General features: G+C 43.0%; 1 protein-coding gene across 1 annotated transcript in view; it reads left to right on the top strand.

Annotated features, from left to right (window-relative positions):
* ALMS1 (ALMS1 centrosome and basal body associated protein) overlaps positions 1 to 14,962 on the top strand; it is a 144,417-nt gene that overhangs the window by 65,692 nt on the left and 63,763 nt on the right. Inside the window, exons 6-8 of the mRNA XM_045019073.1 lie at positions 956 to 1,115; positions 3,524 to 4,792; positions 8,991 to 9,121. Coding sequence (XP_044875008.1) covers positions 956 to 1,115; positions 3,524 to 4,792; positions 8,991 to 9,121 — 1,560 coding nt within the window. The remainder of the gene's footprint in view (positions 1 to 955; positions 1,116 to 3,523; positions 4,793 to 8,990; positions 9,122 to 14,962) is intronic.

The raw sequence follows: 14,962 nt of genomic DNA, 5'->3' as shown, positions 1-14,962 counted from the left end.
AGGGGAGATTAATAAGACTGGGACTTTTCAGCTTGGAAAAGAGATGAGTAAGGGGGGATATGATAGAGGTCTATAAAATCATGACTGGTGTAGAGAAAGTAAATAAGGAAGTGGTATTTACTCCTCACAACACACAAGAGCTAGGGGGTCACCAAATGAAATTAATAGGCAGCAGGCTTTAAAAAAACCCAAAAGGAAGTATTTCCTTGCTAGTGCACGCTTGTACCATGTAATGCTTTCACAACTGCTTTGTCCAATAAGACATTTAAACTGTTCCAGCAATGGGGCTTCCATCACTTTCCTTTAGAGACTGTCCCATGGTATAATTGGCCTTAAATGTTAAGGAATTTTTCCTGATGCCCAGCCCAAGTTTTAAGGTATTTTTTGGACAGGAGAAGGGTGTGTTCCCCTGTGCCATGTTCTCATTTTGGTAGAAAGGGCTATTAAACCAAAGCCTCATTTTTTTCCTTCCAGATTTTAATTAGCGACCATTTTAAAGGAATACACCTCTACCCCGATATAACTGACCTGATATAACACAAATTTGGATATAATGCGGTAAAGCAGTGCTCCAGAGGGGTGGAGCTGCTCGCTCTGGCAAATCAAAGCAAGTTTGATATAACGCAGTTTCACCTAAAACGCTGTAAGATTTTTTGGCTCCCAAGGACAGCGTTATATCGGGGTAGAGGTGTACTATCAAGAGAAGGAGGCCTAAAATTAAGACCAAGTAGAGGGATGGCTTGACATGTAATAAATCCAATGGTCTGGGTTTGTTGTTGGTACATCCGCTGGAGAATAGGTTGAAACAAACTTTTCAAGGGCAGGGGGATGTTTAAAATGAAAACTTTGTGTGTTTTGGAGATGGTGGTTGGGGTAAGTTAAAATCTGAGTTCCTTTATAATAGTACCATATATATTTATTGCCTTCTTTGTTCCATGTCCCCCCTTTGTGTCAGATGTATCTTCGTAATCTTGGAATCGATCAGTCACCTTCAGCTATACTGACTCCATTTGTACCCAGAGGTCCAATCAGAGAGGTTGAATTTTCCCCATCAGAGCTCAGAACATTGAAGGAATCAACTGACACCTTAACAAAGCATGTCCAGCTATCTGAAGGTATGGGGAAAGGTGGAGGCATGTTGCAAGAATCTTAGAGAACGGAACACTTCATGCACTTGGTTATTTCTCCTCAGTAAGGGGTGTTTCCATTGCAATTACCAGCTTTCTGCCTCCAGTAGTTTTGAAATAAGAGCTGTTCACAAAAATGTTACAATGATATTTTCATATTGGGAAACGTGTGTGATGGGTTGGAACACAGAACCCCCCTTGGGAGCTGCCACCCAATGTTCCAAGACTACCTCTACCCCTGCTTTCCCTGCCAGCTCGGGACCCCAGCACCCTGTCTTGCTGAGCCAGACACTCCCATCTGCTCCAACAAAGACCCAGGGTCTGAATTACTTGCCCCAAAGCTGCAGGTTTACCTGAAAGCAGCTAACAGAAGTGTTCCTGTCTTTAACACTCAGATGCCCAACTCCGAGTGGGGTCTAAACACAAATAAATCCGTTTTACCTTGTATAAAGCTTATACAGGGTAAACTCATAAATTGTACGCCCTCTATAACACTGATAGAGAGATATGCACAGTTGTTTGCTCCCCCAGGTATTAACACATACTCTGACTTAATAAGTAAAAAGTGATTTTATTAAATACAGAAAGTAGGATTTAAGTTGTTCCAAGTAGTAACAGACAGAACAAAGTAAGTCACTAAGCAAAATAAAATAAAATGCGCAAATCTATGTCTAATCAAACTGAATACAGATAATCTCACCCTCAGAGATGCTTCAGTAAGGTTGTTCCCCCCCCCCCCCCCCGACTGGACCCCTTCCAGGCCTGGGCACAATTCTTTCCCCTGGTACAGCTCTTGTTCCACTTCAGGTGGTAGCTAGGGGATTCTTCATGATGGCTCCTCTCTTCCCTTTGTTCTGTTCCACCCCTTTATGTATCTTTTGCATAAGGCGGGAATCCTTTGTCCCTCTCTGGGTTCCCACTCCCTCCTTCTCAATGGAAAGACACCAGGTTAAAGATGGATTCCAGTTCAGGTGACATGATCACATGTCACTGCAAGATTTCATTGCCCACTTGCCAGCACACACATATACAGGAAGACTTACAGGTAAACACAGCCATCTGCAGACAACTGTCCTGGTTAATGGGAGTCATCAAGATTCCAAGCCACCATTAGTGGCCCACACTTTGCATAATTACAATAGGCCCTCTGAGTTATATTTCATATTTCTAGTTTCAGATACAAGAGTGGTACATTTATACAAATAGGATGGTCACACTCAGTAGATTATAAGCTTTGTAATGATACCATACAAGAGACCTTTTGCATGAAGCATATTCCAGTTACATTATATTCACTCATTAGCATATTTTTATAAAACCATATAGACTGCAACATCACAAAGTGTATCTTTGTTTCTCTCTTTCTCAAGTTTCTCTGGTGCAATATGTGACCAGGGTACAGGTAAACAGTCAGACTGAGTTATCTAAATACAACCAATCCAGAGGCCCAAAATTGGGGATATAGCCAGGAGTGAGTCTACCTCAACACAAAAATTGTTCAGGACTAATAAATACATGATTCTATGACCTAGCAGGCAGGGATTTGGCGCAATCAAATTTTTCAATTGCTCTGCTCTGGCTCCGCTCCAGCTCTGGGCACAAACCTACTGCTCCGCGCTCCAGCTTCGGGCTCCGCTCCAAAGCCCTGCTAGCAGGTGGGACAAATGAAAGCACATTCAGCTAGATCTAAGGCAACTTCTGTAGCATGCCTTCACAGTGAATTGTTTGTTGAAATATACATTGCTGCTGGTTAGAGAACTGTATAAGTCTTTATGCAACATTTCCTCCTTGATCTGGCATCCAGATCTCATACCCAATTCAGGAGAGCAGTCTTGCAATCTCTTTATAGCTAATACTCTTCAGACCAACTCCTTGAAGGTCACTACTGCTTATCTTCCCAGGAGGTTCTGCATTGAGTTGATTTGTCTTTCTGAGCCAAGGTGGCTGGATGCAACTCTCTCCCATGCATATATCAATCAGGCAGTCTGTTTTTATTTTACTTTATTATTTTTTAAAGGATCATGAGTGTTTTTCTACATATCCTTGGGATGTCAAATCTGATGAGTACTCTCACTTTATTGCTGAACAAAGAATACACATCAAATTAGAATATCTCAGCATTATGAACATCAATGTCCAGTTATTTGAAACAGTTTCCTGAGTGTACATAAATCCTAGAAGTTTGTACAAAATGATCAAAAGGCTTTATTTCAGTAAACAGTGATCATAAACAGTTTTTATAGAAGCCATATTCTTGTATATTTTCTTATATAGGTTCTTATATATTTTCTGGAATAATCATTTTTTTAAGAGGCCTTTGGAACAAGGCAGATATTCTACACTGAGGTGAATGTTTCCCATAACTCTTAATTAATCTTCTTCTTCTTTTTTGGTAGGTTCTCTGTCTGCAATTGACATTACACAGATAAGCTTTAATTCTGATGGTTCCACACTCAGCATGTCTATACCAATGGGTTCAGATGCTGGCCCTGATACTCCATTATCCACCGAGCTCTCACCTCAGCTCTCAAGATCTTCCAAAGACAGACCAATGAGTCAATGCAGTATTGCCTACCAACAGCTGGAGCTACCTGCCCCACACCTGACCAAAGGCAGCTCAGAATCTTCAGCTGTCTCAAAATCTGTTGAACTGAGCCAGATGCTCCATGCAGTTCCAGCTGACTCTGACTTTGAAGAGGGTCACACACTTGTTTCAAAACATGTTCAAAAGCGGATAGATAAATTTGAGTCTAGGGATATTGGCCTCAGCCTAGAGAAGTTGTCCGCTAGTCCTTTGGCTGGAGATGCAGATGTAATGGATGTTAGTGGAGAACCACTGTCTTCAAATGTAGATGCCTCTGTTAATTATTTAAACAAGGATCAAGGAAATGATTCCTTCACTGGATCCAACACATTGAAAGAGATCCAGAAGCTTTTAGCAAAGGCAGAAAATATAGCTCTGACTCAGTTTGACCCTGTCCCTTCCGTTGCCCCTTTCCAAGAAGTCGGCCACTCTTTGTCAGTGCCAATTGAAAAAGATGGTTCTGAAGATTCCAGATTAGTAAAGGACATCAGTCCAGCACTTCAGAGAATATTATCATGGGATGAGTCCTTGACCAGAAGAAGCATGCAAGAAGATAGTTCACTAATGAAGACCATGAATTCCCGCAGGCACAGTTTAAAATGGGAAAGTTCTCTTGCTATTGATTTACCCACTAAGGAAGAAATTGTGGAAGAGATGACTAGACCAACACAGCAGGGAGCTATGGAAGTGTGTGGGGTAGCAAAATCCATAGGAAGGTCAGAACCAGAGGGTTGCAGTAGTGCAACAGTAGATAAAAACCTGCCTGCTCTCATGGCTGTTACAAAGAGTAATACAAGTAGTGAATCAAGCATTGAAAGGGTTTTAGAATTGCAGAATCCTTCTGCCATGGAGCCCTTAGGCATTATCACCAGTGACCTTGGGGATTTTCAGCATGCCTTGGCTAAAACTAAAACTAGTGTGGCTGGCAGCAAAGAGGGAGATGGCATTCGAGAGAGCGATGACAGTAGCAGTGTAGATTCACTGGCTGCCCGTGTCAAAAGTCTTCTGAAAAATGAATCACCTGTGCTACATGCAACACAAATACTAAAAAGTGCAGAGGAAGAGGAGAGAAAAGCTCGTGGTAAGAAGCAAATCACTTTCTAAACTGACTTGAGGGGTTTTATGCAAGATATGAGAACACTGAAACCTACTTTGATGCAGGGCCGCCCATGGGGTGGGGGGGAAGTGGGGCAATTTGCCCCAGACCCCGGGCTCCGCAGGAGCCCCCATGAGAATGGCTGAGGCTCCCTCCCTGGCCTCAGCCCGACCTGACCCTGCCTCCGCCCCTCTCCCAGAGCCTCAGCGCATCCAGGAGCGTCCCTGGACAGCTGCAGCATGGCTCCGGTGGGGCCTGAGCTCCTCCCCGCTCAGAGCCACGTGGTAACGGGGCGGGGCTGCGAGCTCCAGGCTGAGCGGAGGGAGCTCAGGCCCCGCTGGAGCTTGCAGCCCCGCCCCTTTACCACGCGGCTCTGAGCGGGGAGGAGCTCAGGCCCCGCCGGAGCCATGCTGCAGCTGTCCAGGGACGCTCCTGGAAGTGCTGAGGCTCCAGGTGAGGGGGGGGGACGAGGGGGTTGGATAAGGGGCAGGGAGTCCTGGGGACAGTCAGGGGACAGGGAGGGGGCAGAGGTTGGGGGAGGCGGCCAGGGGGCAGGGAACGGGGGGGAGGTTGGATCGTGGGCGTTCTGGGGGTCTGTCAGGACTCAGCGGGGTGGTGGATAGGGGTCGGGGCAGTCAGGGGACAGGGAGCAGGGGTGGGGTCCCAGGGTGGTGGTGGTTGGTGGGGTCTCTGGGGGACAGTGAGGGGACAAGGAGCAGGATGGGTCGGGGATTCTGAGGGGGGTGGGCAGTCGGGGGGCAGGAAGTGGGTGGGGGTTGGATAGGGGGCAGGGCCAGGCTGTTTGGGAGGCACAGCCTTCCCTACCCTAAAGCTCATTCAGCAGTTTGAGGCTTGCAGAAGAGCCAAGCTGTTAGCTTTTCCATTAGGGCAACCATCCCTTTCACTTCTCAAATGCCAAGTTATAGTCTATATTTAATTTCAGTGCCATAGGGAGATTCATGTCAGGGGAGGGGAGCTTCATTTCAAATTAGCCACTGGGGGAGGGATCACATGAGAAGAGCAATATCCTTCCCAACCCTACCAAGGGAGCTGCCCCCCCCCCCCGCATTCCCTGAGGCTTCAGAGGGGTTAATTCAGTGGTTCTCAAACTTTTGTACTGGTGACCCCTTTCACATAGCAAACCTCTGAGTGTGACCCCCCCCTTATAAATTAAAAACACTTTTTTATATATTTAACACTATTATAAATGCTGGAGGCAAAGCGGGGTTTGAGGTTGGAGGCTGACAGCTCGCGACCCCCAGTAATAACCTGGTGACCCCCTGTGGGGTCCCAACCCCCAGTTTGAGAACCCCTGGGTTAATTTAATTTTAGCACCCTGTGTCCATTCACATACATGTGAAAACTGAAATGCTCAAAATAGCACAACATAGGCTCATCCCAGATTCTGGAACAAGCTCAAATGCTCAGTTCGTGGATTATGTACATAAGAACAGGAGGACTTGTGGCACTTCGGAGACTAACAAATTTATTTCAGCATAAGCTTTCGTGGGCTACAGCTCACTTCTTCGGTAGCCCACGAAAGCTTATACTGAAATAAATTTGTTAGTCTCTAAGGTGCCACAAGTACTCCTGTTCTTTTTGCGGATACAGACTAACACGGCTGCTACTCTGAAATATGTACATAAGCTATCCTAAAGACAAACCCACAGTAACTGTCTCCAGTTTGTGAGGGCCCCATGGAGCCAGTCTCTAGGAAACAGATAAATGCATGGAGGTTAAGTCCATTAATGGCTATTAGCCAGGATGGGTAAGGAATGGTGTCCCTAGCCTCTGTTTGTCAGAGGGTGGAGATAGATGGCAGAAGAGAGATCACTTGTTAGGTTTACTCCCTCTGGGGCACTTGGCATTGGCCATTGTCGGTAGACAGGATACTGGGCTGGATGGACCTTTGGTTTGACCCAGTATGGCTGTTCTTATGTTCTAACCTAAATGAACCCAAAGTTATCGGGACAGATATGAGTCAAGGAAGCCAGCAGAGTATCAGAAACCTGGAAAAAATCTCTGACTGGATGGGCTCAGGCGTTTGGTCACAAGCTGAGGTGGTTCAAAAAGTTTTGGATTTTTTTTAAGCAGAATTTTTTTATTGTTTCTTTAAACAATCAAACTCAGCAAGCAGCAAATATTTGGCCACACACTTCTGAAACCCCAAACCATATTCAGGTTTTGGCAGACTAATTTCAGCTTTTCAATTAAAAAAAACCACAACAAATTTTGAAGGAAAGCAGACATTGTCCGTGATTTTTTCCTGCTTTTTAAAAACCCCTAGTTTTCGATCCAGAAAAAGTTTTGATGGAAAATATTTGTCCAACCCTTTTAATGAGCTTTAGTGCCTTTTAGCACTAGCTAATGCTGAGTACCAGTGATATCTTGTAAAGAATTTTTCTCAAAACTGGGTTTGTGCCGAGATGCAGAAGGTTTATTTTTCCCAGGGCCGCCCGTGGGGGGAGGGGGGGAGAAAGTGGGGCAATTTGCACCGGGCCCCGCAGGGGCCACCATGAGAATACAGTATTGTATAGTATTGCAATTTTTTTTATGGAAGGGCCCCCTGAATCCTCTGGGTGGCCTACTTTGATGAATATAATAGAGGCTGCTTTAAAAATTCTTTTGGGATGCAGCAGATGGGTAATGGGATATATGGAGCCTTCCATTTTGGTGTCACCGTTTTAAATTAGGCACTGGTGATAGTGACCGAATCTTTACCCTCTGAGAGTCAGGTATCCTTATCACAATTTGCACTAATTGGCACCTTGGTTGACTGTCTGGTCAGAGCGGCCAAAGACTGAATGGCTATGAAGACTATTACTTTTTCACACCTAGAAAGGCCATTCCAGGTCAGGATTCAGTTACACAGGCACAGTGATGTGGGGAAGCTTGCATCAACTCTGCCCTATGGGTATGTGAGACTTGTGTCCAGAGTTGTTGATCCTGCAGTCTTCTCACAGATTAATAGCTTTGGACTCTGTCCCGTCTTAGAATTAACTATAGTATTATGTAGATTTAAAATTATATGCCAAACTCCATGTAATTAAAACACTGAATTTGCCAGGTAAAACTGCCATATTAGTAACCTATAGAGGAAGAAGGTCTTCCAAAACCAGTTGAAAATAGTCATGCATTTGCTGTTGAGGTTACTTTTCATGTAGTTTAAAGTTGAAGGAGCCTTCCCCCTCTTCCCAGAAATTGAGGTAATTAACCTTGAATACATAAGTGTCAAAATAATTCATAGACAGCACCAAATTGTTGATACTAGACCATCGGGCTTGATCAGTGTAACTTGTGATTTGAACTCTTAACATGGTTGTTGATTCTGTATAGCTTTACATGAAACTATCTCATATGCCTGTTTTCTGTTTGTGTAGATAGATATTCCTGGTATCTTAGGTTAAAAGAGATTTGGGAGGAAAATGTTACTTGATTTAGGATCTAGAGATGGTTGGGATATGAGGAGTAGGCAGTGGGTGCATGTGAAAGTGTATGGGAAAAAGGGTGATATCCCTTAAAGGGATAGACAGGAGTCCGCAGCCTGGGGATAAATAACAAGACCCTGCCTTGGCCTACGGGCTGAGTTATATAAACAGGAAGCAGAGCTAGGGGGAAAGAGGGGAGAAGGGTAAAGAAGCCAGGCAGGCTGCACTGGGTGGCAGTTGCTCCTTGAGGTGCCTAGAGACAAACTTGGCCTGATTCTGAGACGTGGGTGTGTACTGTGAGTTTGGGAGCCCTGAACCTGGGCTTGATGAATTTATTGTTGTGGTGATTGCTGGACTGAGAACTGTTAGATGTAATGATACCTGGGCTGAAGCCTTATTAAAATGTAGTTAATATGTGTTGGATTCTTCTTGCTCTGGGTTGTTAAAGTGGAAGCTATTGCTGCTCCACTTGGGAAAATTACAGGTGGGGCCAACTTGCAGCACCACATTAAGTTGCAAGGGCGTGCTCAGAGAGTACCTGCACCTTAACAGTGCATCATTCAGGTAAATTCTCACTTATGATCATTAGAAGGTGTCATAATAGTCAATTTAAATTTAGTCCTATTCCTAGTCATTGTATGGTATTTCTGATACTAATGTATGTTCCCACCCAATCCTGATAATTAGTGTATAGCACGCTTCTGTAAATTAAAATGGCAGCATAAAGGGATTGGCTTTCTGTTTTATGTTCACAGCATGGGTGAAGCTGAAGCTGACTAGCCAGCCTCAAGGTTCTGTGCCAGATCTGAATGAAGAGGACAGGCAGAGAATAGATGAGATCAAGACGGAGCTGCTTCTGAGCGCCAGGAAATCTGTGTTAGCCAAGGTATAAAGGAGATAAGAAATCTAATCTAGAGGAAATTTTGGAAGGGGACAAATGCTACAGATTTTTTATTTTGGTGTGGTGATTGTCTTATATCCACTGACTCAGTGTATTTTACAGTGGTATCTCACCACCAGTGATGATTTACCATATAAGTGGTGGTGACATTTAAGGAAATTTAATTCTCCATGTAGCTTGAAATGTACAGGAAATACTGTGATAAATTTGATGATAACTTGCCATTTACTGAACTGTCACTGCCGTATATTCTGTTCAGAAAATTTCTGATTCATATATTTCAGTATACTGCATCCTGACTGGAATTTATGAGTAAGCTTGACAGAATATATTGTTTCCAATCTGCCCTTGAATTTCTATTTGTTTGTCTGAACTAGTGTTAGCCATTCCATGAGGAACTTGGAACCATGAGTGGCTGCCTCCGTGTCCGAGATCTTGATGGATCATTTAACGGAAAGTTTGCAAGCAAAAAGGGCAGAATGGGTGAAAGTATGGAGATGTTTGTCTGAAAAGCTAACAAATGGATTGGTAAGGTTTGCTTGTTGGCAGAATGAAGGAGGCCAAGTTGATTGGGAATGGACAAGAAATGACAAGTAGGGAGGGGCAGAATTGGAGACAGCCTTTGAGGCGAGCAGAAGAAACTTTAATATAAATCTGTACTGGTGATTTGTCCCTCACCTGCTGTCTCCCCCAGAAAAGCTCACATCTTTCAATAGGCAATAAAGGAGCATAGCTACAGTTACCTTATTCTGCTCTCTGATAAATGTTCCTGGGCCTGAGATCTCCAGTGGAAAAGGGAGCCGGGGTGGGGAGAAATCACACAGCTGATATAAAAATAATTGATTGTGTCCTAAACTAAAGAATGTCTTGGGTAATATTATCTGTGTGTGTTTTATGGTTCATTAACTGTTAACAGTGGGGATGATGCAGGGAACATTAACCTGGAAAAGCTTGTTTTTCTGGTAACTCTTGAAGTTTTTCTGATTTTGATACAAACTTTGTATGAAGAAACTGAAGAAATAAAATTCCAGACTTTCTCATAAATATAGAGTGCCTCAAACTAAAGGCCAAGAGGGGAATCGTGCAGATGTACAAAATAATTAGAGGGGACATATGGATGGATGATAAAAGATCTGTTTACTACCATACGCAAGTCCAAAACTAGAGGTATTAGGTTGATTTCTTCAAGGCACTGATTCAGTAAAGTACTTAAATAAGAAAGTGCTTTGCTAAAATGTGGCCTAAAACACTGGCATAGAATAACAGTGTAGTTATTTTGTTTTGTTTTTGTTTTTAAATCAGAATTCTCTCTGAAAATTTTTATCTAGTATTTCAAGTAACACCTAAGACTACTGTAACTGACAGATCCAAAAGACCAAATATTTTCTGTACTTTTTACTTAATGCATTTGGCTGCACTCTGTACAATCAGTTTCAGTGCTTTCACTTATATTCAGTTAGTTTATTCCCCCTATTTTTAATGTGGATCCTTCATACAGCAACAGATGAGAGAGAAATAGTTTGTTTAAAAAAAAAAAAAGATGACTGTGATTGTAAAACACAAAAATTGTCATGGAGAGTCAGGCAGGTGTCATGCTTACAACTTTCAGCTTACTTTGTGAAATTTACGATATTTCATATTAGCAGTGTTCTTGCGGGATATATGCATGCCTCCATAAGGTTATGAGTAAGGAAGGGAATGTGCAATGAATTTCCCTCTTATATTTTGTTCAGACTCATCTTGCCAAGATGTAAAGCTTACTGGGCAAGGGGGCTCACAAGCAGTTTACAAACAGTTTTTAAGTGTGAAAATGTTCGTGAAAATAGCAGATGGGGGAGGGTTGCTTTTTGCAATTCTAGAGCAGTGATGTTTCCTCACTGGCTTCAACAATGCTGCAGTTTGTGTGCGTGTGTGTGGTGGTTTGTTTTTTTTTGCACAGCTGTACATTTGATCTATACATCTAATGATGTGATATTCACTCCAGTGACAGTACTGGAAGTAGGCACCTTGTTCCCTGCACTCTGAACCTCTGCTACTTTGTCAGAGGTACTGTTGCTCTTTTTTACACTGAGAAATACATACAGGTTGGTTTTGAAACAGAGAAACCAGTCTAGAGAGAAGGTTATGAAAGAGAAGTAGAAACAGACTCTTTAAAAAGATAATGGTTATTATAGGAAAAACTGAAGGTTTGCAGAAAGGGTATATGGAACCTAGAAAGCATAAAATATCTAGAGATAGCAGAACAGACGCATTCTTTTATTCTTCTAGATTTACTTTCATTATATTAATATTCCCATTGCAAAGCTCTGTAAGTGGATGTTTACAATTCAGCAATAAATATTCATTACCGCTAAAACTGTCTAAAACGTCTCTTGCTAGGCCAGGTTGTGCTTTAAAAGCAAGGCCCTGAGTTGAGGATGGTACAGAGCTTCCCTGTGCTAGGGAGAGCTCAGAGAGTCATAAAGCAACCTGGAGCTCCCCAGCATGCAGGGAGAGTGTACATACTTGTACTACCCTTTAAGAGTATTATGTGCATCCAACTGCGACCAAGGCGGGGAGAGACCCTAGAAGGGAGACCATGGCCTCGCATCCTCCCAAACATTTTGCTGTGGCTTGTGCCCCAAGCAATGGTAATAGCAAACAGTCTCTGTGTTTAGGAAAAGGCTGGCAGGAAGCAATTGTTGCTGGCCCCTGTGACGCTTCCTGGGGGTACCCAGGGTTTTGAGGCATCTTGTTACCACTTGTCTTTAAAGTGAGGAAGCTTTGCCCATGCCTTCTGGGGTCAGCTCCCCAACTCCATGGGCCAGCCTTAGGTCTACGAAGGTCCTGCTGCTTCTCTACAGATTAGCACACTTCAAACGCTCGAGTCTTCCAAGCATCTCCCTCAAGTGTCCAGCCCCTGTTCCACTGGACACTCTCAGTATTCACAGATCGGCTGCTTCCAAAGAAACAGTACACACCTGCTTACCAGGTACACCTCAGATCACTGCTCTGCTTAACACACACCACTTATACTTTATTTCTCAGTAAACATATATAAGCTTATGTAACAAATCAGAGATTCAAGTATTATCAAGTAGTAGTATTGGAAACGTGGCTACATATGAAATAAAATTATAACATGCATTCTAGAACCTAGACTTAATTAACAAGATATTTTCATGTCTAAACTATTGCTCACCAGTGGTTTACACCTAGGCTGGCTGTGGCCCTTCTTTCATGAGATGCAATATGCTGTCAGCTTGCCTCCTCGGTGAAGGATCCTGTGTTTCTTTGCATTCCCTGACATACCAGTTTAATCCTTTGGGTGTCCTGTTTATGACTAAAATCATTTTTCCCCTCACTCCCTGATATTTTTTTTTTATTCCCTGTAGATTTTCTCTTGTAGATTGTGAAATCTTTTTACTGGTATTTGGCTCAGCATGCAAAAGGCATCCTTTTTTGAGGCATACAATATACAATACTCTCGTGTAGAGACAGAGAGAGAAGCGTCTGTTATCTCCTGTTGGAAAAGAACATGTAATGCCAGGTGGTGACATACCTCAGACAGTTCTGTTCAGGCATCTGTTCAGGTAGATGCCTGTCTCTCTGTGTGGTCGTTGTGTGTTGCACAGGTATGTCTGTTTGCATACAGAGTCATCAGCTAACCAAGACTGCAAAATCGACAAGTAGATCGATCTGCAGGAAGGAATACGGTGCAGGAGTGTGTCCAGTTTATGAATAAAGATAAGAGACTGTTTTGATATATTTAGGGTTTCAAAGAGATGCCCAGTATTCTTTACCTACATGACAAGCTGGAAGCACGTTCTGTCTCATGAAAAAAGGATCATAGCCAGGCCAGGCTGAAAAATGTTGGAAGGACTTTAGAGTGAAGTTTGCTTGATACGACATAAAAGTATCTAGTTAAATAAGTATAGGTTATAGAATGCATGTTATGATTTTATTTTATATGTAACCATTTGTTTTCAATATTTGTATTTGCTATCATTTGAATCTCTTCTCTTTATTAAATAAACTTTTGCTTGTTTCCACTATAAACATATCCAAGTGCTGTGTGTAAAATGGAGCAGTGATCTGACATGAAACTAGTAGCTGGAGTGTACTGCTTCTTTGGAAGCAGTGAATCTGTGAATACTGTGAGTGTCCAGTGGAGTCAGGTCTGGATACTCCAGGGAGATGCCCGGGGATTGGAGTGTGCCTATCACTAACCTGCAGAGGGATATTGGAGCCTGCATATGTTGAGAGTGGAGTATATGTCAGGGGTAGGCAACCTATGGCATGCATGCCAAAGGTGGCACACGAGCTGATTTTGCGTGGCACTCACGCTGCCTGGGTCCTGGCCACCGGTCCAGAGGGGCTCTGCATTTTAATTTAATTTTAAATGAAGCTTCTTAAACATTTTAAAAACCTTATTTACTTTACATACAACAATAGTTTCTTTATATATTATAGACTTATAGAAAGAGACCTTCTAAAAACATTAAAATGTATTACTGGCATGTGAAACCTTAAATTAATTAGAGTGAATAAATGAAGACTCGGCACACCACTTCTGAAAGGTTGCCAAACCCTGGTATATGTGTTGCCCATGGCTGATGGAGTTAGGGAGCTGATCTCCAGTAGGCACAAACAAGGCTTCTTCACGCTGAGGGCAGGTGGTAGCAAGGTGCCTCACAATCCTGGGTACCCTGGGAAATATCACAACAATGGATTCCACTTTCAACAGATTCTGGCAAATTTGGCCCCATCCTACGCAGTGACCTAGATAAGGGACTTCGGCCGTTCCTATGTTACATTTTGACTGTAAGATTTGCATCTTTGACCTTCTTCAGGACAATCCCAAGTGGTTTTTATGATCTGTCCAGAAGATGGCGCTGTCATCTATGTAGGCTAAAGCAAAATCCTGGACCTAGCTAACATCTGGTTAACAAGCCTCTGAAATGTGGCTCTTGCATTAATTAACCCAAAGGGCAACATTTGGGACTCTTTAAGTTCAGAATCAGTCATGGAGGCGTGTTTTTTTTCTGCTCTTCACTGTCTAAGGGAATATTACAGTACCCTTTTGTTAATCCATGGTGCTCAGGAGCTTTGCCCTGCTGGAGTGTCTAGCATGTCATTGATTTTGGGCCTAGAGTATGCATCAGGAACAGTGATAGCATGAAACTTTCTATAACCAACAAAAATCTTAGACCCATTTATTTTTGGGAACCATAACAACTGGAGATGCCCAGGGATTGTTTGACTCTGCAATTATTCCCATTTCCAGCGTGCTTGCTATCTCCTTACTTACCTGCTCCTGCATTTTACCAATCACCTGGCATGCTCCTCTGAGTGCAGGCTGTGCTCCTACAGTGTTAATCTTATGGACCATTTTGTGAGTCAGGCCTGGCCTACTGGAAAATACCTGCTGGTGACTTTGCTGCACAGCCTTAATCTCTTGATTTTTTTCAGTCCAGGTTAACCCTTTATATAGATTAGTGCGGTGTCACTATGGCATTCAGTCACCAAATCAATAAGAGGAGCTGTCTTAAAGTCCTTCTCTACACTGCGTATCATGTTTACAATGGCTTCATGTTTGTGAGACACATTTAACTGGTTTATATGCACAGTTTGAGGTGCAACACTGCTTTGGGCCCTTTGTACATTTTAAGTAACATCTTTAACCCTTTATACCACCTCAAGTTCTGCAAGGTGTACTTTATTACAAGGAGTAACACCAGTACCAAATCCCCCACATGAAATGATCACAGGTATGCGATTGTAGCATTCTTTCTGAGCTGCCTTTTTGTGAGGTTTTGCTGCACTATCCCCTTCATGGATTTTAAA

This window comes from Mauremys mutica, chromosome 5 (genome assembly GCF_020497125.1).
Source record: "Mauremys mutica isolate MM-2020 ecotype Southern chromosome 5, ASM2049712v1, whole genome shotgun sequence".
Lineage (NCBI taxonomy): Eukaryota > Metazoa > Chordata > Testudines > Geoemydidae > Mauremys > Mauremys mutica.
This window is presented reverse-complemented; position numbering and strand designations above follow the sequence as displayed.